The 27,502-nt window shown below is 38.2% G+C and overlaps 1 protein-coding gene across 1 annotated transcript in view; it reads left to right on the forward strand.

Annotated features, from left to right (window-relative positions):
• Window positions 1-27,502, forward strand: part of slc16a2 (solute carrier family 16 member 2) — a 44,635-nt gene that overhangs the window by 6,335 nt on the left and 10,798 nt on the right. Inside the window, exons 2-3 of the mRNA XM_056237018.1 lie at window positions 16,282-16,426; window positions 21,618-22,095. Coding sequence (XP_056092993.1) covers window positions 16,282-16,426; window positions 21,618-22,095 — 623 coding nt within the window. The remainder of the gene's footprint in view (window positions 1-16,281; window positions 16,427-21,617; window positions 22,096-27,502) is intronic.

A 27,502-nucleotide genomic window follows, 5' to 3' on the forward strand; every position in this document is an offset into this window, starting at 1 on the left:
TGTGAGTGAGCGAGTGAGTGTGTGTGTGAGTGTGTGAGTGAGTGTGTGAGTGAGCGAGTGAGTGAGTGTGTGAATGAGCGAGTGAGTGTGTGTGTGAGTGTGTGTGTGAGTGTGTGAGTGAGTGTGTGAGTGAGCGAGTCAGTGTGCGAGTGAGTGTGTGTGTGAGTGTGTGAGTGAGCGAGTGAGTGTGTGTGTGAGTGTGTGAGTGAGCGAGTGAGTGTGTGTGTGAGTGTGTGAGTGAGTGAGTGTGTGTGTGAGTGTGTGAGTGAGTGAGTGTATATTCATTATCTTCTCAGACTAGATTCCGTTTTCTTGGTCATCTTATGAAACTGGTGCCTTTTTCAAAGCTGCTATTTTTTAATTACATTTTTACACCTATATTTTATGGATTAAACTGATACCTGTTTTGCTGAAATAGCCATCTATTAATATCAGTTAGCATAATTTTTTTCCAATACAGAAATCAAAAAAAAAAAAGAAGTATTTCCTTCAAAGATACCAAGACCAGCAAAACACTGAGGATTTATAATAAAATACCCATACTCTCTTCTTCCCTCATTCCGTCTCTCAGTGTGACGGCGCTTTAATCTGCTGTGGTGTAATGGGGGGTTGGATTGGTCCGCGAGGGGTTCATGGGTAGTGTGTGAACATGCAGGGCTTAAAGGGGCGTGTCCAACACCCCCCACGCGCTCACAATGGTTCGGCCTGTCCGAACACGCACAAACGCTGATGTTTAATCTCAGTAGGGGATTACAACAGACTCTTATACACAACTTCACATGCAGACTAACACAAAACCAGCTCCGTCTCAGCTCGGAGAAAAATAAACTCTGAAACATTTTGTGAAAGAATGCTTGATTTACATATTTGTTTAGGTAGATTCATCAGCCCTAATAATGACAAAGAAGAATGTCTGAGATGATGAATAGGAAATGTTTTAAAAAAAATCTAGATTTTATGTAATCTTTGTATTTTTGTTGGTTTCTTGCAGTTGTGAAAAACTGCAGTTGTGAAATGTATTTTACCTTATTTTTAAAATAACAATAATCAAAAAAATGATAAAATAGAAGCGTTGTGCCGCTTCATATTTTTGTGGAAACTGTGATCCACATTTTTTTAGGATTCTTTGATAAACAAAGTTAAAAAGAATAAGAACAGCATTTAAAATAGAAGTCATTTGTAGCATTATAAATGTCTTTACTGTCACTTTTGATCAAGTTAATGCATCCTTGCTGAATAAAAGTATTCATTTCTTTAAAAAAAAAAAAAATCTTACTGACACCCTACTTTTGAATGGTAATACATATAAAGTTTCTTTGTGAACTCTTCATTTCACTGCACCTCGCTGATAAAATCAAATGCCCCGAACAAACATATAATCATCCGACGCGAACCATAACATTATTAAAATAAACCATCCGCTTGTTTCTGACGCTGGGATCATCTGGTCACTGTTTGTCCTGTTGTCTCAAGCGACTGAACGCCAGTGGGCGGGGCCTATGGTGCGATGATGTATAACTATTGGTCGATTGCTCTGGAGGCGGGCATATGCAAATGTGTTTGCCTGTGTAATATCAAAACCTGCTGTCTTTTTTAGCTTGAATTTATTAAATACTTTGTTTTAATGAGGATGTTTTAAGCTATGAAACTTGCAGGATGTGTCAATGGTACAAAGACCATTATATGTTAAAACTTAAAAGGCCTTTAATATAAAGGAAAATGCAGATGGGAAGGGACACTGAGCGTCATTGGCCGCTGTAGTTAATGTATACAACGCCCACAGTTTCCTGAACGTCACAGTTTTACATTTTCCATCTCTCTCTTTTTATTGTCCTCTCTCTCTCTCTCTCTCTCTCTCTCTCTCTCTCTCTCTCTCTCTCTCTCTCTCTCTCTCTCTCTCTCTCTCTCTCTCTCTCTCTCTCTCTCTCTCTCTCTCTCTCTCTCTCTCTCTCTCTCTCTCTCTCTCTCTCTCTCTCTCTCTCTCTCTCTCTCTCTATGTGTCCTGTACAGAAGGACGGCTGTAATGCATAGACTCCGATCATGTTACCTCTATGTATATCTGGACCGCATGAACTCGGATGCTCTCCGCTCTGTTTCCACTCGCTCTCCCTGCATCTCATGCTGGTTTAGAGAGAGTTTGCCTTTTTACACTGACTGTGCAGACCGCAGCTTGTTGAAGACTATTTGAGACTGCATATTAAAAGTCAAGTGTATATGATTTATGATTATGTTTCTCTTATCCCAGCCTATTTTGCAGAGACAACTACTCTGTTTGTTAGCGGATTTGTCAAATTGCAGGCATTTAAAGTGTTCAGAAAGGATGTTTTGAAAATGATTATTAATTTTGCAGGTCTGTTTGGTGGTCCTTCGGCTGTAAAGGGAGAAAAAAAAATCATTGTACAGGTTTTTCTGCATTCGAGTCATATGAGTGCTTTTGATTATGAGATTTAGGCAATATTGCGATTAAACTTAACCAAAATACTTGATCAAATTCATGTGATTAAGCTCATAATCGTAGTAAAACGTGGCATATGGCGATTTTAATAAACAGGGCTGCTGAAAAAAAAAAAACATGGTCATGTTCATAACATTGTGCGACATGAATATAACGAAGAATATTGATAGTCCAAAACATTGAAATGGAGACATTTTTAAACGTGTCACCGAAAAAATGATACCAAAGAACCAGCAAACAACTCTAAAAAAAAGCCATTGGGTTAACCTTTTTTTATTACATTTTTAACCCAATGTTTGAGTTTGTCCATATTTGACCCAAAATTGGGTTAAAACAACCCAGCATTTTTTAGAGTGAAATCCTTGACCAGTAACACATTTAATTTCAACCAAAATCACATCGTAATTATGACTCTAAAGGCCTTCTCAGGAGCATTTGTAAAGTCAGCTGTTTTGTGCAGTAATATGATTGTGATAAAAAGTGTTTGATTGAAACCGGACATTATAAGATTACTTAAAAGTATTTTAAACTTGTAACTAAAAGTCTGCATGCACAATCCTTTCCTTGCTGCAGGTGAAATGAGTTGAAGGACTGAGAACAGTGGCCAAGTGTTGGTGAAAGGTGAAAGCGTCCGTCGGCCGTCTGGCATGTAACTGATAGTTAACACTAGCGTATCCAAATAGAGACAGCGAGACTATGAATATGTTTGACTGATGCCTTAAACATCAGTAGTGCATATTCATTGGTTGTTTTTGTTCATTTGTTCATTCGTAAGCTCCGAGACATTTTTTGCTTGCAACTTTTAATTAAAATGACATTATCTCTTTTATGCTTTTCAACTCTGTAGATTTCAAATTGATGATTGTCAGAACTAAAATCTTTTTGAAACTCCAAACCGTTTGTGTGTAACACAGCAATACGCTTGAAAGCAAAGAATGCATTTCAGCAATGTTTTATCACATTGACTAAAGACTTTCTATGCATCATTGTTAGAATGAGCCTTCTCTGCACGCCACAGGTGTGTTTGGCCTTGGAATCGCTTCTTACGGCTGCATATTTAATTACTTTTGTGCAATGGATGAAATGCAAATCACAACACACAATAGTTCAAATGGAAATATGCCTGACTCTTAAAAAATGTTTGTGTGTAGGTAAAATTACAGAATTGTCCTTGTTCTGGTGTCTTTTTGCAAGAAAAAACATTTAAATATAAAGGTTACCACAAAGAACCATTTCACTTTTCAGGGATCAGTTCTTAAAGGGTTAGTTCACCCAAAATTATGTCATTGACTCTCCCTCATGTCGTTCCAAGCCCGTCAGACCTCCGTTCATCTTCAGAACACAGTTTAAGATATTTTAGATTTAGTCCGAGAGCTTTCTGTCCCTCCATTGTAAATGTGTGTACGGTATACTGTCCTTGTCCAGAAAGGAAATAAAGACATCATCAAAGTAGTCCATGTGACATCAGTGGGTTAGTTAGAATGTTTTGAAGCATCGAAAATACATTTTGGTCCAAAAATAACAAAAACTAGGCCTTTATTCAGCATTGTATTGTCTTCCGGTTCTGTTGTGGATCCGCGTTCAGTGCCGCTGCTGACGTGTGTCATCATTTTCATTTTTGGGTGAACTACCCCTTTAAAATAACCTTGTTTTTTCTTAGTGTGAAGAATATAATCTAAAGAAGAACCATTTTCCACTTTGAAGAACCTTTTGTGGAATGGAAAGATTCCATTGAGATTAAAGGTTCTTAATGGAATCATCAACATTTAAACACTTCTTTCATTTAATCATTCAAATCTCATAAAACTCCAAAAGCTTTGTGCAATAACTAGATTAGCAAACCATCATTTTTACTGATGATCACGTGCACTTTTACACAATATTGCAGTGTGAAAGTCTGCATGAAGTCTGCCAGATCTGTGTTGCCAAATGAGTGATTCTGAATCTCTCATTGGACGATTAAAGTATTTTCCCGCCATTATGTGCAGCTGGGGAGTGTGTGTGTGTGTGTGTGTGTGTGTGTGTGTGTGTGTGTGTGTGTGTGTGTGTGTGTGTGTGTGTGTGTGTGTGTGTGAGCTGAATGAGCAAGGGCACAATCATTTTTTTGGCTGGATTTGAGGGACGCTCTGTGTCAGTTTAATAAATACCCGGAGGCAAAAGATGAGAAATGTTTCCCCTCCTGCTTTTGCACATGTAACATTGATTCTCAATGTTGACTGTTCACATATGTTGTTGACTGCACAGGATAGAAGGGTTGGATCCCAGCCACGTCTCTCAAAGCTTTCAAAGCCAGCGTCACCATAGTGAAATATTCCACTCTGCATGTCAATGACCCAGGTGGGAGTGAGTTGTGAATACATCTGAACTGGAGTAAAAGTTATTCAGGCTGTGCACATGTTAACTGATTTATTTAAACATTTTCAGTACTTTTCCTTTTGGATTTTAAGATATAAAGACAGATAATGCAACAGTACAGTGCTGAATACAATACAGATGTTACGAATATTCTCTGATTTTGCTGAACTGTGTTGTGTAGAGATGTAAGGGTAGCTAGTAAACTGATAGCAAGCATTGCAAATAATGATGCACCGAAATGATTTTTTACCGAAACATGGCAGACCTTTACTCTTTGTGGAGTGGGAGAATCCTGATATGTGGATCTTTGAAGAACACTTGATCTTTTATCTATCGATACCGTCAGAAATGCACTGATTTCTGCTGGAATATCTAGAATATGTGATAGCAGAAGAGGATGCAAGTGTATAGAAGTAGAGAAATTGGCTGACAGATGATTTAGAAACTATTCTCCCAATATCAATGAGAGACTTAAAGTTCTTCTTAACTTTAAAGTCCCCCTGTAGTCAATAATTGTATCCCTTAAAACTCATCTTTTATCACCAAAATGACATATTTAAAAAAAAAAATCCTTGAAAAAACAAAATCATGTCTTAAAATATCTTGAATGTAACCCGACACCCTTGCCTCATTTAGTATGCGTGGTTTTATGAATATGCAAATGAGCCCCGCCTCCACTCACTCACTCAGCTCAGAGATCCACTGGTTGACGATCACACGTTGATCTGATTGGTTACAAGGTTGTTTGCGACGTCAGAAACACCAGCGATTTCAAACCGTGTTTTTGAGACTGTCTTTGGTTCACTGCAGTTTTAAGGAGGAAATACTCAGCAATGCTGTCGACTTATGAACTTACACATGGTTTGGATATTAAAAACACCACATAGACATATATAAACAACATTAAAAGATGGATTTTCACAATTTGTTTACTTTAAGGTTAGCACTGTTAAGCCCTGTATAGAGTCATATGGTTTCCCTGATCTCAAAATTAGTTTGTATAGAATACTGTAAGTGTAAAGAATTTCAATTATAAATACTTTAAAGACTTCAAGGAAAGTAAATGGACTTCAGTGTTGGAGTCAGGCTCTCCTCCTGGCGCTCCTGTACAAAAGACCCATTGAAAGATGAGTGGGAGATCTTCACTGGAAAATTGTACATGGGATATTAACTGACATGGATAGATCCCTTAGTAGATGAGGGTTATTTTAGTTTCAATTGGTTCATTTATGGTCCGAAATATTCCGTTGATTGAAAGCGGAAAGTGATTATTTTTAAAATGTCTTGTTGGTCTCACTAAATTAGCAATACTAGGAAAAATAAAGTGGAAGCAAAGAAGGAGATGTGACATGTATATTCTGTTATGTTCTGTTTAGGCTTCTACTTCACTCTGAGGGAACGTTTACACGCTTAAAACTGAGATGTTTTTTCCTTTGAGTTTTCCGCGTACAGACGACACCACTGTCACAACGATCCCCATTCACACGGATTCACGAAAACGACTAAAAACGCTGTATTCTGCGGCCAGGCCATTAGATGGCGATGAAACACTATAGACTGAACACGTAATACGCATGTGCATGACGCCATCGTTCTTAGAGATTCGCGTTTTTTTTCTCAAAAGTTTGCGTTTTCAGGCGCCTAAAACACCCTTGTCGTGTAAATAAACGGCCAAAACGCATACAAAGTTTTATGTTTATAGTTGAAAACGGTTTTGTGCAAACCGCCCCTCAGTTCCCAGTTCATCAGTTTCCCTGGTTGTTAATTAGTTTGCGGACCTGTTCTGCTTTATGTTGATTCCTGTATGTATTTAAAGCCATCAGCTCATTCAGTTCCTTGCTTCTTATTCCTTTCTTTTGATTTGCTGTAACATACAGCATCTGTTCCCAACAGTGGGGTCGCGGCCCACAAGGGGGCCTCAGCGAGCTCTGTCGCCTCAGTCGCGTCATATTTTGAAAAGTTTTGATCAATGAGCATTAAAGGTGCTCTATGTAACTTTTCTACTAAAATGAATCCTTTTTTTACTGCCTGTGTGTGAAGGGGTTGTAATCACACATTAAAATGATCCACTTGTCGAGTTTTGCTATTACCTCTGAAGGCCAGTATTCCTATTTCTATGTGAAGTCTCCGGGTCGGATTTACCGCGAAATCCAACGGATGTGACGTGCACGCGCGCTCCCGAGCCTCTCTCCTTATATACAGTCTATTGTAGACGGTCAGGGAGTTACCTCCGGTTAAAGGCCCACGTTTTTGCGGCTTATATCTCAGTCAATCTTTGATTAATATTCCCAAGACTCTAATCGTTCGTTGTGCTGGACGGGGCCTTTCGAACGAGCCCACCCCCGAGGTCCAACTCGCCCGGCTCCCCGAGTTATAGCCGTTCGAAATCGGGGGTCCCAGCGAACGGCGATCCGGTAGGGGGCATCCCCGAGCCCGCCACTCTAGTGTTCGGGCAAGGGTTCCCCTGGGACCTCCTCCCCCGAATTTGAGATCTCTGGGTCTTTGCGTTCCAGAGATACGAGCGATTTTCTTCTGAGATTGTGACGTCACCGGCGTCCGCAATTTTGCAGCGCGCCCGATGGTTTTCTGCTAATATCTCCGCGAAAACACCACCAAAAACTATGGAACTTATATGGTTATTTTCAGCTCGACTAGATGGTCCCAACGAGCTCGGTGCTCGCCGAATCCGTCTAGTATTCGCCGAGATATTTGCGTAATAGACGGTATTTTCTATGAGTTCGAGCACGAGCGCTCTTGTAAAATTTGGTTGCAATCTGAAACATCACCACTAGAGGCCGCTAAAAGTTACATAGAGCACCTTTAAATAAAAGTCCATAACTTTTTTCTGTTCAAAATGTATATAATGAGCGAGTTCATCATGAATCCACCAATCCGTGTTTTTGTCTTATCCTGAACCACTATTGTACACCTATAATAAGTGTTTACATTGGGACTATTTTACACTGGCTCGGATCGCTGCCGCTGCAGAGTAGCCCAGTGCCTGCGTGACTCGTCATAGACGTACACAGAGAGAAGTAGTTCCGGCAACAATGTTCTTCCGAAAGACGCATTATTCTGTTAATAAACGCAAGTTTATTATCGCTCGCTATAGCGCCAAAAGCCTAAAAAATAAAGCCTCACAAATAACATGCAAGTATTGAGGCCCCAGACAGCAGTCATTTAGTAATAGCCTATATTCTTTTTTTTTTTTTACCTACACACCACTGTGAATATTTTTGTTTTTGCATTTCAAATAGGGCCAATGTATAGGCTTCTCCTAGGCTTACGTTTTTAAATTACAAAGGGCCTACTGATGTTTTTGTTATTGTATTTTCAATATTTATTTGTGCATACATATCTGGTTTTAGTAAACATAACGTTTGTTTGAAAACAACATATTTTGGCATCCTTGCTGCAAGCTTACAAGAGCGATAATATCATTAAATGTGAAGGGGGGCCCTAAAATATTTTCTCGGGAAAAAGGGGTTCTCAGACAAAAAAAGGTTGGGAACCACTGACATACAGTATGACCCAGACATGTTCCCGACAGGTTTCCTGAGATTCAGCCTGACAGAGAGACATGAAGGAGCTTGTAAGGACAGAGAGAGAGAGGGAATAACGCATGCCGGAGGAAGAAAGGGGCGTTCAGACCACAATCGGAGCGTCTTTATCAACAATCTGTCCGAGAGCATCTGTCAGTGTTAGTGGGTCACTCCTTTCCTTCTTTCCTTGTCTTTCTGTTCTAGAGGGACGCCGCTCTCACGTCTGTCCTTTCTGTCTTTCTCTACCTCGTTTAACAAATGATCCGATAATGAAAGATAATGTGGAGCAGACTCATTAGGGAGAATTAGGACCGTGTGATTTGGAACAAAGGAGAGCAGAGAGGGGAGGCATAATAGAAATAGAGTAAAAGATGAGTGAGGGAACAATGCAGGAATAGAGCGCAACGGTCGACTTCATGAAGTAAAATCCCATTCGTTTTCCCCATGGAGAAATTGACTTTAAACAATATGGTGTTTGTTCAACTTCAGGCACGTTTATGTTAAAAATAACATAACTTTTTCCTAATGTAGCCTACATGGAGGCCCAAAAAAAACCGACACTTTTAACCATGCCTTCATCATTTACTATGATTTACTCGTTTCATGTGATTTTATGTACAGACTTTCCAAGTCTTAAAATATGAAAATCCATCAAAAAATACAAAATTGAATGTTTAAAAGTAGACTGAAATACACATACAGTGTATTTTTTTTTTAAATTTACATACATTTAACATGAATGTATTTTACATAGATTTGACTAAAATTGAGCGGAATCTGAACGGAATATATTTTTATATATTTTGCATAATTTCCTTTCAAGCAGTAATATCGTCAAATTCTGCAAAAAAAAAAAAATTATGTAATTGTGTGTTAATGCTAAAGACTGTCATTTTATTTAAGAAATGTTTAAATTGTCATTTCCACCACAGAATTAATGTTGATTTGAGATATTTTTGGCTAATTGTATGATGCATGTTTTGTAAGTAAGGAATAGTTCACTTAAAAATGCTAATTCTGTCCTCATTTACTCTCCCTCGAGTTGTTTCTTTCTTCTGCTGAACACAAAGGACGATATTTTGAAGAATGTCGGCAACCAACCAGTTGATGGACCCCATTGACTTCCATAGTATTTTTTTTTTTTCTACTATGGAAGTCAATGGAGCACATCAACTGGTTGGTTACCGACATTCTTCAAAATATCGTCTTTTGTGTTCAGCAGAAGAAAGAAACAACTCGAGGAAGAGTAATTTGCATTTTTTAAGTGAACTGTTCCTTTAAGTGATGAGATTATGCTTATGAAGAAGAAGAGAGTTCGGTGTGATTTCAGCTTATTTTTAATGAATAAATTGAGAGGGGATGTTAAAAGTACTAAGAAAGGACGAAAAACTGAGAAACAAAAGCAAAGGCTCTCACACTGTTTAGCCGTGGGTTCAGGAAGTTTCTCCTCGCTTGTTTGGCAGTTTGGGGTTTCTCTGATTTATTTTTCAAGCGTTTTTCATCTGGAAAAATGTAAACAAATCGAAGCCTTTGCTTACAAAAGCAGTCAGAGTGTGACAGGAGGGAAGCATGTGTTTCAGTTCTCTGTTTCAGCTGTCACACACACACACACACACACACACGGCCGCGGTGAGGGTCACATGGTGTGACAGCGCTCTCTCCCATTGGTCGACTCCTTTGACACGGCCACCCAGTGCGCTTAATTGTATTGAATGTGCAGTTCAAATCATCAACTACGTACAGTCTGTAAGTAGTTGATGATTTGAACTGCACATTCAATACAAGTGCAGATAATATAATATGAATACAATAAAAGTCACTTTCATGCACACTTAGATAAACTTATAAAAAGTGCCCTTTGTAATAATGTCAAATGAAAAGTTATAACATGAGAAAAGATTATTAAAACATAATGATTAAAAAAGAAGTGCACTTGTTTTGGTGTGTTTGACTAACATACTAAACCACATTTAAAGTACTTGATTATCATTTTAATCAGTGTGTTTTTTGATGTTACATTTAAAATATTTTAAATGTAACATCATTGCAAATGAATTGCAAATATATTTCAATGCATGCCAATACATTTTATTATCTTAGTATATTTTAGTTTACCATAAATGCTTGTCAGTACTACATTTAGACATAAACAGTACAACCATATTTCAAATACAATAGAAGTAATTATGAAATTATATATGAAGATGAAGAAGTCCTACTTAAGTGGGCCAAAAAGCACGCTTAATTTCAACGAATAGCCTTGAATATAAATGTAAACTTTAATACATTTTAATTTAATAGCAATTAGCATGCGATTAGGCATCTGGAAACATTACACTGATAGTTATTTTACAATATAAGCACTGCATGCTAAAGTGCACTTTGTTTTCATAAGGGAAGTTGCTTTTCTTGTGACGGACGAGAATGCACTAGGATCGCTTTCAGAAAGATTATAGATCAGAATATTGAGAAATCTCTCTAAGCAAGGACTGTCCAGACACGTTGTTGTCCAAACAGTTTGAGTTTAATTCTCTCTTTGGACTTTGAAACTTTGGGTCCAAACATTTGCATCATCAGTAGGCCTATATCTGTTCAGAGTTTGTCCTGACTCTGGTTTGTTAGCTGTGCATTATTTATGATAGGATCAATGTAAAGACCTCTAACATGTTCTGCTTTCTGTGTGTGTGTGTGTGTGTGTGTGTGTGTGTGTGTGTGTGTGTGTGTGTGTGTGTGTGTGTGTGTGTGTCTGTGTCTGTGTGATGGGTAGGTTTAGGGGTAGTGTTAATCGGCTCGTTAGAAAATTCAATGGAACTGTCTGTAATACTGTGTGAAAATCATATTCTCTCAAATCTAAAACAGATTATGTGTGTGTGTGATGGGCAGGTTTAGGGATCGGGTTAGTGTGTGTGTGTGTGTGTGTGATGGGTAGGTTTAGGGGTCGGGTTAGTGTGTGTGTGTGTGTGTGATGGGTAGGTTTAGGGGTCGGGTTAGTGTGTGTGTGTGTGTGTGTGTGTGTGATGGTTTAGGGGTCGGGTTAGTGTGTGTGTGTGTGTGTGTGTGTGTGTGTGTGATGTGTAGGTTTAGGGGTCGGGTTAGTGTGTGTGTGTGATGTGTAGGTTTAGGGGTCGGGTTAGTGTGTGTGTGTGTGTGTGATGGGTAGGTTTAGGCGTCGGGTTGGTGTGTGTGTGTGTGTGTGATGGGTAGGTTTAGGGGTCGGGTTACTGTGTGTGTGTGTGTGAGATGGGTAGGTTTAGGGGTCGGGTTAGTGTGTGTGTGTGTGTGTGTGTGTGTGATGGGTAGGTTTAGGCGTCGGGTTGGTGTGTGTGTGTGTGTGTGTGTGTGATGGGTAGGTTTAGGGGTCGGGTTAGTGTGTGTGTGTGTGTGTGTCTGTGTGATGGGTAGGTTTAGGGGTCGGGTTAGTGTGTGTGTGTGTGTGTGTGTCTGTATGATGGGTAGGTTTAGGGGTCGGGTTAGTGTGTGTGTGATGGGTAGGTTTAGGGGTCGGGTTACTGTGTGTGTGTGTGTGTGTGTGTGTGTGTGTGATGGGTAGGTTTAGGGGTCGGGTTAGTGTGTGTGTGTGTGTGTGTGTGTGTGTGTGTGTGTGTGTGTGATGGTTTAGGGGTCGGGTTAGTGTGTGTGTGTGTGTGTGTGTGTGTGATGTGTAGGTTTAGGGCTCGGGTTAGTGTGTGTGTGTGATGTGTAGGTTTAGGGGTCGGGTTAGTGTGTGTGTGTGTGTGTGTGTGTGATGGGTAGGTTTAGGCGTCGGGTTGGTGTGTGTGTGTGTGTGTGATGGGTAGGTTTAGGGGTCGGGTTACTGTGTGTGTGTGTGTGTGTGTGTGTGATGGGTAGGTTTAGGCGTCGGGTTGGTGTGTGTGTGTGATGGGTAGGTTTAGGGGTCGGGTTACTGTGTGTGTGTGTGTGTGTGTGTGTGTGTGTGAGATGGGTAGGTTTAGGCGTCGGGTTGGTGTGTGTGTGTGTGTGTGTGATGGGTATGTTTAGGGGTCGGGTTAGTGTGTGTGTGTGTGTGTGTGTGTGTGTGTGTCTGTGTGATGGGTAGGTTTAGGGGTCGGGTTAGTGTGTGTGTGTGTGTGTGTGTGTGTGTGTGTGTGTGTGTGTGTGTGTGTGTCTGTCTGTGTGATGGGTAGGTTTAGGGGTCGGGTTAGTGTGTGTGTGTGTGTGTGTGTGTGTGTGTGTCTGTATGATGGGTAGGTTTAGGGGTTGGGTTAGTGTGTGTGTGATGGGTAGGTTTAGGGGTCGGGTTACTGTGTGTGTGTGTGTGTGTGTGTGTGTGTGTGTGTGTGTGTGATGGGTAGGTTTAGGGGTCGGGTTAGTGTGTGTGTGTGTGTGTGTGTCTGTCTGTGTGATGGGTAGGTTTAGGGGTCGGGTTAGTGTGTGTGTGTGTGTGTGTGTCTGTATGATGGGTAGGTTTAGGGGTCGGGTTAGTGTGTGTGTGATGGGTAGGTTTAGGGGTCGGGTTACTGTGTGTGTGTTTGTGTGTGTGTGTGTGTGTGTGTGTGTGATGGGTAGGTTTAGGGGTCGGGTTACTGTGTGTGTGTGTGTGTGTGTGTGTGTGTGATGGGTAGGTTTAGGCGTCGGGTTGGTGTGTGTGTGTGTGTGTGATGGGTAGGTTTAGGGGTCGGGTTACTGTGTGTGTGTGTGTGTGTGTGTGTGTGTGTGTGTGTGTGTGTGTGTGTGATGGGTAGGTTTAGGCGTCGGGTTGGTGTGTGTGTGTGTGTGTGATGGGTAGGTTTAGGGGTCGGGTTACTGTGTGTGTGTGTGTGTGTATGTGTGTGTGTGTGTGTGTGTGATGGGTAGGTTTAGGCGTCGGGTTGGTGTGTGTGTGTGTGTGTGTGTGTGTGTGTGTGTGTGTGATGGGTAGGTTTAGGGGTCGGGTTAGTGTGTGTGTGTGTGTGTGTGTGTGTGTGTGTGTGTCTGTGTGATGGGTAGGTTTAGGGGTCGGGTTAGTGTGTGTGTGATGGGTAGGTTTAGGGGTCGGGTTACTGTGTGTGTGTGTGTGTGTGATGGGTAGGTTTAGGGGTCGGGTTAGTGTGTGTGTGTGTGTGTGTGTGTGTGTGTGTGTCTGTATGATGGGTAGGTTTAGGGGTCGGGTTAGTGTGTGTGTGATGGGTAGGTTTAGGGGTCGGGTTACTGTGTGTGTGTGTGTGTGTGTGTGTGTGTGTGTGTGATGGGTAGGTTTAGGGGTCGGGTTAGTGTAAGGAGACAGAATATACAGTTTGTACTGTATAAACATCATTATGACTATCGAGAGTCCCCACAAAGATAGTGAACCAGACGTGTGTGTGTGTGTGTGTGTGTGTGTGTGTGTGTGAGCCCTCCTCAGCGAGTAATTCTTGGCTGAGGTTCAGTGGAAATGTGGCCCCATGATTCCAGAGAGGAAGCGGTACGTTAACAAACCAAGCAAATGAGTGTTTACCCGTATTCTGCAGAAGAACACGGGGTCAGAGTTCACACACGGCTCCTGCTGGCTCGCGGACTCGAGCGAGACGTATGTTTTACACAGGTTTCACAGTCAGGGTTTTGTTTGTTGATTTGTTAGCTCTGCAAATGACCGATCTTTCTGTGATGTTCCGTTAGAAGTACGAGTTTGGAACTTTAGAACAATGCAAAGAGTCTCTGTTTAGGAATAGAATGTTCTGGAAGCGGCAGATTCTAAAAGCCCGGATAAAAGATCATGCAGAAAACATGAGGTGGATAAGTGTGTGTGTGTGTGTGTGTGTGTGGGAGTCTGAGGATTAAACATTCCAGAGACTATTAGGAATGGATTACCTTACTTCTCAGAGAAAACACACACTCTCTCTCACACACACTTTCACTCACACAGAAACACACACACACACACACACACACACACTCTCTCTCCCTCTCTCTCTCTCTCTCTCACACACACACACTCATACACACAAACACACACACACTTGCACACTATCTCACACATACACTCACTCACACACACACACACACACACACTCTCTCACACTCATACACACAAACACACACACACACAAGCACACTATCTCACACATACAGTCACTCACACACACACACACAAATATAAACACACTCACACACACACATACACACTCAAACACTCTGATACACACACTTACATACACACTCACACACACACACACACACACACACACTAATCTCACACACACACACACAAATATACACACACTCACACACTCTCATACACACTTACATACACACAGACTCACACTCTCATTCACACACACTAATCTCAAACACACTCACACACACACACACACACACACAAATATACACACACTCACACACACACACACACACACACGCATGCATGCACGCACGCACGCACGCACGCACTCTCTCTCTCTCTCTCACACACACACACACACACACAGCCACACACTCTCTCTCTCTCTCTCTCTCTCTCTCTCTCTCTCACACACACACACACACACACACGGATCAGCGTCATATATTGAACCGGTGTCCTCAGACTCCAGACACACTGCAGACATTAAACTACCTTTGAACCATGAAAACATGCAGTGTGTTTGTTTGTCTGCGCTTGACATCGATTGCGAGCGTCCAGTTCTCTAAAGACCGAGACGATGGACTTTCATCTGTGTGTCTCTGCACAATCATCTGGGTGAACAAAGAGCGCAAGTTTGGGTGCATGTGTAACACACACACACATTCATCACATGAGTAAAGTTCATGCACAGAAATGAATCTCAAAGCTGATTATTTGCTCAATGATCTTATTATAAGGTTTCTAACCGCTCATTCTTAGGGTTTGGGATTTGTATAGTTTGTGTGTTGTTGCTTTTTTAAATTAAACATGCACAGACTTACACTGAGCCATAGAGACTTGAGGACAGTATAACAGGGTGGTCCTTAAAAAGTCTTAAAATGTCTTAAATATAGTTTTCCGAATAAAAGGCCTTAAAAAGTCTTAAAATGTCTTAAATTCAGATTCGATGGGTCTTCAATATTTCTGGTCACATTACCGCTAATATTTCTCCAGTCTGACGAACCCAATGTCCGTCAAATAACCGGCGGAGCATCGAATCCCGAGAATGATTCTGATTTTATTACATAAACAGCGATTGATAATGATAATGTATTTCTGGTAGCGCTGTTGAGGCTCGCCCGTCTCTGAGAGAGAGTTTATAGTGATTAATCAAAACAAACGAGCATAACAGCACACATAAACTCACAGAAGAAACACTGAGGTAAAAAGTCAAAATGTTGAGTTTTTTATTTATAACATATGATATAGTTGAGTAACATAACATGACGGGAGCTATTTTGCTGAATATTCTCACGATTGCAAATGTAACATTGATTTTAGTTCAATAAACAAGTAGTTAATATTAATTAAGGTTAAGCATTAAATATTACATATAATGTGTATTTTCATCACAGGTTTGGTCTTAAATTTCATTCAAAGTGGCATTGATAAGGTCTTAAATGTAACTTGTTTATATCTGTAGACACCCTGTTTAAGAAATTACCTAGCAACCACATAGCAACGCCCTAGCAACAGAATAGTTTTTAAGTTTAGAGCTTTATTAATCCCCATGGGGCAATTAGTTTAATCTGTCATAGTGCTTCACACATTCAAATACTCAAAACTACACAAAATTCATAAAATAAATAAGAAAATAAGTGAGAGATAAGAAAAGGAGATACAATGATTATAAAAATGACAATCAACTAAATTTATTACATAAACAAATTGCGTCAGGCACAAAAAAAAGCGATTTTTCTAGAAAATCTGATTGTCGTCAAGCGTCTCCCAGAGGAATACACTCAAAGTCCGAGAGCAACATGTGTGTGTGTGTTCTCTCTAGTGTTCTTGAGCCCTGAGTTCTGCATGTTCTCAGTCATTGATCACATGTTTCTCTCTTTGGTTTCCAGCATGGGTTGGAGCTCTGGCGATGGGGATGATCTTCTTCTGCTCGCCGGTGGTCAGCATGTTCACGGATCACTTCGGCTGCCGGAAGACTGCGGTCTGTGGAGCGTTCGTGGCCTTCCTCGGCCTCCTCACCAGCTCCTTCGCTACGTAGGCCTTCTTCCTTTTCATAGTTTTCCATTTGTACATTGAAATCCTTTAGACATTTCATTGAACATTTGCGCTTTAAATCATAAATTTCCCCAAAAAACAAATGTACACTGTTATATTCACAGATATTTGGGATTAAATGTTGGTTATCAGTGCGAAACTGCCTAATAAGGGCTTTTTAGAAAATGTATTTAGAATAAATATAATATTTTTGTTCAATTATTTTTTCTTGTGCATTTTTCAGAAGAAAAATATTTTTCTGTAAAATATATTTTTTTTTATTGGATTCTTCCTTTTCATATTTTTCCTTTTTTTTATCCTTTAGAAATTTTATTGTACATTTGAAATGTATGTGCTTTAAATCATAAATTTCCCCAAAAAACAAAAACCACCATAACCATAATTTAAATGTACACTGTTATATTCACAGATATTTGGGATTAAATGTTGGTTATCAGAGTGAAACTGCCTAATAATGGCTTTTAGCAAATATACCGTTGCATCACATTCACACCACATTATTTATGGTCAATATCCTTGTGCATTTGTTCAAAAACAATATAAATTATATATTAAATTATTTTTTCTTGTGCATTTTTCAGAAGAAAAATATTTTTCTGGAATTTTTTTTATTGGATTTTTGTTTAATATAACTATTGAACTGAACTGACAAATATAGCATAGCTATATACATAGAGCAAAGTGAAATCAGACAATATTTTTCTGTAATATATCTATCATTAAATTATGCTTTTCTTGAGCATTTTTCCAAAAACAATATTTTTATGTAATATATTTATTATTATATGATTTCTTTCTTGTGCATTTAAAAAAAAAAATATATATATATTTTTATCTATAATGTTTATTGTTACATTATTTTTTCTTGTGCATTTTTCAGAAGAACAATTATTTTCGTCAGCAGCAACAATTATTATTTTTTATGTAAAGCATTTTTATTAGATTTATTTTTCTATAATTGTTTAACTGAACTGATGCATATACCATAACTATCGACACAGAACAAAATGATAAAAATTATTTTTTTCTTTTACAAAAAACTAAACAATTCTTTCCTTGTGTATTTTTCGTAAAACAATATCTTTTAAAGGAGCTGTATGTAAGAAATTTATTTGAATTAATCATAAAATGGCCCTGATATGTCACTAGACATTGAGAAATCATGTTCATTTCAAATACTTATATCACTGACAACAGTAGTCCGGCCAGGATATTGTCATTCAAAAAGTGAAGTTGCAGCCCTCAACTGATGTTGATGTTGTCATGTTGTGTTTTGGTCTGATGCTCCACCCTCCACCTATCGACCATTCACGAAGTCAGTAGTGTTGCGGCATCCGGGTTGCCAGCTCTGCTCTAGTTACCACAGCTGCAGCTACACACGTGTCGGATAAAAAAATGCAGCCGATCTGGCAACCTCGAGTCAGGGGGGAGGGGGAGGGGATACACCGCTCTACAGTAATTTGAAAGTGATTGCAGTACCGGTTTTGGCCACAATCTTACATACAGCTCCTTTAACCTATAATATTTATTATTACATATTTTTTTTCTTGTGCATTTTTCAGAAGAAAAATATTTTTCTGTAAAGCATTTTTATTTGATTTTTTCCCCATTAACTGTTGACCTGAACTGACAAATATAGCATAACTATATTGTGGCGGGAGGAGCAAACGACAGACACAGTGGGAGTGGTGTCAGGTTTTATTAAAGTAAATAAACATAAAGGACCAGTTGTTCAAAGGTAAGCTGATCGGATTTTGGTTATCGGATTGGATCAAATCTTGAAAATGGGTTGTTCAAAAGGGAAAGAAGGAATCCCAGCCCGTCAGCGGCGTCACGCATGTTTCTCCATTTCGGCGACACATATATTGAACGGTTCGGGAATCCCTCCACCGGTCTCTCGAATCATTCCCAACGGGAGCATATGCAACAAGGGCGTAGCCATAGATATCCATAATAAAGGCTAGATGTCTCGTCCGCGCTGCTGGCCAATGGAGGTCGGCGTCCGCACCTGGCGGCCATCTTGCCACAGGCAGCTCGCTCACTCGTAACATTGTGTTTTAATGGCGCATGTACTTTTTAAATAACCATAACTTGCTCAATTTTCTACCGATTTTCAAACGGTTTGGTTTGTTATAAACGTCAGAGATGTAGTTATGACACTGCATACTTATTAATAATAAGTGTATAAATTAATAATCATCCAGAATTATAGCCACGTTAATAACGTTTGTAAGAAACCAAACCGTTTGTAAATCCGTCAAGATTTCACCGAGATAAGAGTATTTGTGTTCGTGCTGATCACTCATCTTACATCAGGCACCACAGAGCCCGCCAGAAAGCTTGCCTGTGACAAGATGGCCGCCGGTGATGACGATAGAGACTCCGCCGTAAGACATCTAGCCTTTATTATGGATATCTATGGTAGGTTTGGTCTCAGCTTTGGAGGGGACATCCCCTCCCCCTCGGTTTTTCAGCCAATCAAATGATGGCGTTTCTTGTACTGTCGTCCTGGCCGTCGGAATCGATCCAAACAGCAGCACTAGGAGTTCGCTAAAATATTGGTGGGGACAATTTTGTCATCTTAAAATATTGATTGGCTCTAGTACCTACCGTCCCCCCCTAAACCTACGCCCATAATATGCAATGAAAACAGGATGGGACCCAAAATGGACCCCTGTGGGACCCCACAGGAAATGGGTGATGTTACTAATCTTCACTAAAAAGGATCTACAATACAAATAAGAGGCAAACCGTTTTAGGACCGTCCCCTGAATACCAACAAACTGCTTTTTGGATTCGGTGGTCAGTGGTGTCAAAGGCTGCTGTCTCCACTCACACTCCAGTCGCTGATTACTACATCAGTCGATCCGTCACAATATACACAGAACAAAATGAAATAAATCAAATAATGTGACTGTTCTCGGCAATGTGATACATGAAATAATCTCCTGAGAGTGACCCATGCATTTGGATTTTTTTACTTGAGTTCTTTCAGCCTTTCCAAAGCACATTTATTTTACCCAGAATGCTCAGCCAGCGCTGTGTATGGACTAGACAAAGAAGTCAGTGATCATTCATATGTTCTTCACTGCATCTTTTCTTTGAATTTGTACGTACACAGCTTCATCATACTCAATGCAGTCTTTGTATTCTATATATTTGTGTGTGTGTGTGTGTGTGTGTGTGTGAGCTGCTCTATACATAAAGCCGTGTTCGAGATGTGTAAACATCCACACAGATATACAGGTCACAGTGCGCTGAACGATGCTTTCTGCACTGATGTTTGCTTTCTGAACATTTGCTAATGCTCAAAAAGAAAAAAAATTCAAGATGGTCATATTATGCATTTTTTATTTATCAATTTCCATATCTGTTGAATTGAACTAACAGACATTTCATAACCAGATGAAATCAATTACTTTTTCCAAAATATTTTATTTTCTATGACATTTTTCCAAAAACAATCTTTCTGTAAATTATTTAATATTATATGATTTATTTCTTGTGCATTTTTCCAAAATATTTTTGTATTTATTGGAGAAAAAATATTGTTCAGTAAAATATTTATTATGATTTTTTCAAAAATAATAATTGTCTGTAAAGTATTTATTAGGCCTATTATATGCATTTTCCTATTAAATACATTTTGTATGAATTATTTAAATTATAAAATGAATTATTAATGATCATAACTGTTGAACTGAACTGACAAACATGCCATAACAAAAATAAAATCAATATTTTTTTCCACAATATTTAATATTATAGGCCTATATATGACATTCTCCCAAAAACATATTTTTTGTAAAATTTTCATTATTATATGATTTTTTTTCTTGTGTATAGTGTAAAAACAATATTTTCAGTAAAATATTTATTAAAAATTGCTTGTATCAATCTATAACCTTATAAACATGACTGTTTCCAGGCAGACTGGTGTGTACCGTTGTGCAGTTGCTGCGTATGGAAAAAGAAAAAAGAAGTGCATTTTAGCATTTTTATAAAAAATATATTTTAACCCTTTCCTGGCCATTGACAGATTTTCCATCATTTATGGCAAAGAGTTTTCTAATACATTATTAAAATCAAAAATTGTATTTGTTAACATTAGTTAATGCACTGTGAACTAACATGAACAAACAACGAACAGCTGCGTTTTTATTACAAAGATTAACAAATCAAATACAGTAACAAATGTATTGCTTATGGTTAGTTCATGTTAGCTAATACATTAACTAATGTTATCAAATGAAACCTTACTGTACTAAGTGTTACCAAAAATACAATAGTACTATAATACTAATATAACAATATATTAGTATTACAGTATTTTATTATAGTATAATAATACTATAATAGATCAATATAATAGTGTGTCAGTGATGCAATTCTCTTCCTAAAGGATATTCAAGCAAACTTGTTACACATTAAACTGGGATAGAAGAAATAGCTTAGGATAGGATAAGGATAGGATCAACTTTATTTGTCCCCGAAGGGAAATTTGTCGTGGCAAAGTGCTACAGTATTACACAACAATGTATACACAGCACAACAACATTTTATAAAAAATAAAACACAAGATATGTAAAGTGCTACTGCTAGTGTAAGTGCTAGTAAAGTGTTAACTTACTGCTAGTGTAAGTGCTAGTAAAGTGCTAACTTACTGCTAGTGTAAGTGCTAGTAAAGTGCTAACTTACTGCTAGTGTAAGTGCTAGTAAAGTGCTACTGCTAGTGTAAGTGCTAGTAAAGTGCTACTGCTAGTGTAAGTGCTAGTAAAGTGCTACTGCTAGTGTAAGTGCTAGTAAAGTGCTACTGCTAGTGTAAGTGCTAGTAAAGTGCTAACTTACTGCTAGTGTAAGTGCTAGTAAAGTGCTACTGCTAGTGTAAGTGCTAGTAAAGTGCTAACTTACTGCTAGTGTAAGTGCTAGTAAAGTGCTACTGCTAGTGTAAGTGCTAGTAAAGTGCTAACTTACTGCTAGTGTAAGTGCTAGTAAAGTGCTAACTTACTGCTAGTGTAAGTGCTAGTAAAGTGCTAACTTACTGCTAGTGTGCTATAGGTGCATTGTTCCGGGTCATATTCAACAATTTCGTCGATCTTCAATAACAAAACAAGTAAAAAGGTGCTAGTTTGACCTCACATGTCCTGTGTTCCTCTCTCTCTCTCTCCAGCACGCTGGGTCTCCGCTACTTCACTTACGGGATACTCTTCGGCTGCGGATCCTCGTTCGCGTTCCAGCCGTCTCTGGTGATCCTGGGGCATTATTTCCGGCAGAGACTGGGTTTGGCCAACGGTGTGGTGACGGCGGGCAGCAGCCTCTTCTCCATGGGGCTCCCGGTGCTCCTGAAGAAGGTGGTGGGACCGCTGGGTCTTCCCAGAACCTTCCAGATCCTCAGCATCTTCATGCTGGTCCAGTCTCTGCTGGCCCTCACCTTTAAACCGCTCATGCCCAGCGGGATGATCCCGATGCCAGGCGTGGGAATGGATGGACCCCCGTCAGGCCTGGAGTCGGCGAGCCGGTGGCAGAAGAGCCTGGGCAAAATTAGGAAGTACTTTAACGTGCGAGTGTTCGGCGTTTTGACCTATCGGGTTTGGGCGTTCGGTGTCGCCACTGCGGTTCTGGGATACTTCGTTCCCTACGTGCACCTGGTGAGTCCTGTGCTGGTTCTCAATATTGTTTTTATTAGTTTAGTGAGTGCTGTGCTGTTTTATTACCATTGTTATATTTTTTATAGTGATTAATCGTGATTAATCGCATCCAAAATAAAAGTTTTGTGCTGTAGCAAGCAAATTAGCTCAAAAGATATATAGAATTAATTATAAATGTTTGAATTATTTTATAATTGACTGTAGCAGAATTAATAGTACAATTATTTAATCACTTCATCCAATGAACAGAAAGCATAATCATTGTTATATGTTTTATAGTGCTGGGAAACGATTAATCGCATCCAAAATAAAAGTTTGTGTTTACATAATATATGTGTGTGTAATATATTATTTTGTATATATATATATATATACACATGCATGTACATATTTAAGAAATATTTGTTATTTATATATAAAATATTTATATTTAAATATAATATAAATATATATGCAGTATATATATATATTTCATAAATATATACATGCATGTGTGTGTATTTATGTATACAAGATAATTATACACAGTACACACACGTATATTATGTAACCACAAACTTTTATTTTGGATGCGATTAATCGTGATTAATCGTTGCCCAGTGACAGCACAAATTTGTATTAAGATTTTTAATAATTTTTTATTTTCCGTTTTCATTTTTAGTTTTAGTTAAAGTGCCGCTATTATACTAAAAAACACAATTTTTTTCATAATTTAGACCTCATGTAGCCCCGCCCCCTTTCAGCGCTGCGCTTGTTGCCTTTTGTCTTCCGGTTTGTATTTCCACAGCGATCTTATGTGCACTATAAAATAAATCCTTAAAATAACAGAAAAAGTACTGGCAGCTTATTACCCGAATATTATCCAGTAACTTTACGGACATTTCCGTTGACCCCAAAACACAACGCAATGAAGTAAAAAAAAAAAAAAATCAAAATACAGGTAAAACACCTGTAAAAAAAAAAAAAAAAAAAAAAAAAAAATACGGAAAATTACATTAAATTAATACAGTACTTTGTGCTCTATTTTTACTGATTTTTTAAAAGTGTATTTATGAATGAACTGCTCGTTCTAACTGACATTTGTTATGACATCCGCTTTAAACATTACAATGCTCATGATAACTTTCATTAACTCTACAATAAGTAAATCCACTTCAACAGCCAATTACTCTTGGACAGCAATGCCATAGAAATATATAGAGCGACCACAAAAACACAAGTTCAAAGATAATATTATAAAGATGGCTGTGTGCTTGTTTCTCTGGTGCATACGGTAATAATATTCGTGTATGTAAACATTGCGCATTACCTCATTTCTTTATCTCATTTCTTTAACTTATTTCTCAGTCTGAAAAGGTTCGTTCGAAGATTCAGTCTCTAAACCCCGCCTCTCTGAGAGCTGCTCTGCTCTGATTGGTCAGATGTTAGTCTGCTGTGATTGGTCAGAAAGCAAACGCTCATTATCATATCTGAATCTCAGCTCTTGATCACAGTGATACGAACAGTAACGATGGCGTGGGTTTTACCGTATCAATTTCAGAAAACAGCGTCTTCTCCACATGAACAACACGAACCAAACTCTTCCAGTCTCAGATACACTACAGTGTTTGAGGGCGGGGCTAAGAGACGCGGTCAGCCAATCAAGACCAGAGGCTGGCATTATGCAAATTAGTTACATTGTTGCGTAGGTATATAACAGGAAGTGAGACTGGAATTACTGACGACTCGTTTAAGGCAGTTCATTGGGTCAGAAAAATTAACTTTTTAAAGGGGAAACAAGTTTTATTTTTCTGACCCTATTGGCAGATATTTGATCTTGTTTTAAACATAAAGACGCTGATACATTTTTCAGAAAACAAGACTTTATATCTCTTATGTAATGCTTCTCAAGTAAATGTTTCTTGATTTAAGAATGTTTAAAGAATGTATTTCAGAATGCTAAGTTAAATGAACTGCATGTTACTCAATTAAACGTATTTATAAATAACCCTCACAAATACAACATTCACTGTGTAGTAAAGTGAAATCAAGTGACTTGACTTCAGCGACTTAGTAACAAAAAATATGAATATTTAGTCTCAGAAATGTGGTGGAAAAGCAGTTCTCGCTCTCACCAGCTGGTTGAATTTTTTTGTGTCCGATTTTTGAGCATAATTCATATCTCACTTTCCGCACGTTTGGCACAAAGCACTGGTGTGATCTAAGCCGAGTCCCAGCAGTAAATCATAATGACGGATCTTATACACACCAGGCCTATATATTCCACAAATATAAATGTTTCTAAGAATAATACATGTATATAATACACTCTAAACTATGCTGGGTTGTTTTAACCCAAATTTGGGTCAAATATGGACAAACCCAAATGTTGGGTTAAAATTTTTAACCCAACTTAAGCTTTCACTTTCAACTGTAAATTTTTTAATTACATTTTTAACCCAACATTTGGGTTTGTCCATATTTGACCCAAATTTGGGTTGAAACAACCCAGCATTTTTTCGAGTGTACACATTTACAATAAATACAAGTATAAAATAATACAGATGGATGATGTCATGCTTATTAAATTACCACAATCCAATACATGCTATAACGTTTTCTTTATCTGTTAAATCTAGCCAGTATGTCTTTTTGCACAACTCCCACTCTGACCCAAATTCTTCTTTATCGCATTTAATTCGATTTAAGGTCAGGATTTGAAATCATACTGACCTCAGGATACTCATCTTAATTTATTTCTCTTGGCATTCCTGTACTTTCCTTCACCCGAATACCAGGACGTGAGCAGAACACTAAATGCAGAATGTTCTCGCCGCTCTTTTCCTTACAATTAAAGTGAGTTTAAAGAGCGTGATGGATTGTAGATCAGTTAAATACAGTACACAGGAGCTGAACCATTTAAGGCCTTATAAGTCAGTAGCAATATAACTGATACAGAACTTAATAGGTAACCAGTGTAGAGATGATCAAATTGGTGTTATATGATCATATTTTCTTGACCTGGTCAGAAATCTAGCAAATGTGTTTTTGACTAATTGTATCTTGTTTATCGAGAATGTTCAGCTAGTAATGCATTACAGTAATCTAGTCTAGAGGTCATGAATGCATGAACTAACTTTTCTGCATCAGAAAACCGAAAGCATGTTTCAGAGTTTAGCGATGTTTCTGAGGTGGAAGAAGGCTGTTTTTGTAACATATGAAATATGATTTTCTGTCTTTAAAAAAAAAAATTTATTTAAGTTTTTATTACAGTAATTATAACATTTCCTTACATTTGGATGGTACCTGAAATGTTAGTAAAGACATTCAACAATTGGGTATATTGGCTGAAAGAAAAGAAAAAAACAGCAAAATAAGTTTTGTGAAACAGATCTTCGCAGGGAGCTTGATTGACAGGTGATCTGACCAATCATACTTCGCCATCCGCCATTTTGTCCGACAAAGCAGTCAGGAGAGTTAGTAGATTAACATGGGAGGATTTGAACTTGAAAAACGGTGTACTGATGCCTTTCCGCGGTTAAAACAACATTCCTTCTTATGTTCATTCATGTTTATTTGATGCTAAATGAACTAGAAGGAAGAGATGATCGGATCACGAGCAGCTTTAACTGAGGCTCTACAGCGATCTGTCACGACACATTTAAGAGCCACAAAACGGTATTTATTGTTTAAATTTATTTTTTAAAAATGACCAAATTTTAAAGGTGAGACTTTGTTTAATATGTTTAATATCAAAAGTAACCGAAAAGTAACTAACTGTAGAGGATGAAGTTACACCAAGTTACATCCTTCTTGATTCTGTGTGCAGGTTTTTGGTCCAATAAGTAAAGCCTCAGTCCGAATTTAATAGAAGAAATTGACTGGTCATCCAATATTGTATATCTTTAATACACTCTGTTGACTTGGATAGTTTAGATATTTTATCTGGACGTGATAATATATATAACAGTATCATCAGCATAACAGTGGAAACTAATACCATGTTTTCCTATAATATTACCAAGTGGCAGCATATATATATTTAAAATAGCAGAGGGCCTAACACAGACCCTTGAGGCACTCCATAGTTTACTGACGTTATCTTTGATTTTTCATCATTTAAATAGACAAAATGGTAATGGTCTGATATCTAAACTACCTTAATGCCTGTCCATGAATACCAGTGTAATTTTATAGTCAATCTAAGAGTATTTAATGATCTATAGTGTCGAACGCAGCGCTAAGATCAAGTAAAATTAGTGTTGAGAGACAGCCTTGGTCAGAAACTAGAAGTTATTTCTGTGCTATGAAATTAATTGAAATTGTTAGCTGAAAGAAAATAAAGCATAAATATTAGATACAATTTTTTTTGAAATGTTGCCTTGGCAACTAACTAAAATAAAAGAACTTTAATTTTACTAAAATTACTAAAACTAAAGCTGAAATAAAAAATAAAGCTAAATAGAAATATAAAAAAACAAAATTAAATTACAACAAAATTACTGAAATATAAACCAAAATGTAAATTGTGAAATATGAATAAATACTATAATAGTATATAAATATGACTAAAATAATACTGTTGCATAAAAAAAAAAGTGTGAACATCACTTCTTAATTTGTGTTTGTGCCACAATGGTTTAAAATGACTTGAGGATGACTAAATATGACCATTTTTGTTTTTGATTGAACTAACTTTTCAGTTTTAGCACATAATTTATGTATGAAACTTGCACTTTTTTATTTACAATGCCAAATCCTTATTTGCTCAGTCAATAAATCATTAAAAATTGAAGAAAATAAATTCTTAGGCAGTTATTGTTTGTTGGCATGCTAATACGAAAAAAAAAAAGAAGTCAATTTTAATTTCTGGACTGAATATTAAACATGACATTTGCTGTTTTGCAGAGGCTGTTGTTTACAAGCTGATGACCATTTTATAAACACAAAACGCCTCCGATTTACAGCGAGTCGAGCCGGTGTGCATTTAACATTTAGAAAACGGAGGAGGCTATAGGAGTGACGCGCTCGGCCCATGCATAAATAATGTTTTAGGGTTCTGTGAGCTGAAATATTTAATGCACTCTGCATGACAGAAAGCCTATGTGATGAGTCCACACATGTTGATGATGAATTATTAACTCGGCGTGTGTCATCTCAGGTCAGACTCTGGGGATTTCTGTCCTTGTTTCACCTTTCCTTCTCACTCATTCTCTGTTGTCATAGTGATGGACATACTTTTACTCGGATACCCGACGCACATGGCCATAATGCTGCTCGCTCTCGCTTGTTTTCAAAGCAAAATGAAGCTTGTAATAGTTTCAAGCTGCTGGGCTGAGTGCATAAATAGGGCTTTGGGTCACAGTTAAGGGTAAACAGGCCATAAAATAAATGTGATGATAAAAGAGGATGTTTCGCTGTTTGCTGA

This window comes from Rhinichthys klamathensis, unplaced genomic scaffold, assembly GCF_029890125.1.
Source record: "Rhinichthys klamathensis goyatoka isolate OS25496 unplaced genomic scaffold, OSU_Roscu_1.1 h1tg000475l_1, whole genome shotgun sequence".
Lineage (NCBI taxonomy): Eukaryota > Metazoa > Chordata > Actinopteri > Cypriniformes > Leuciscidae > Rhinichthys > Rhinichthys klamathensis.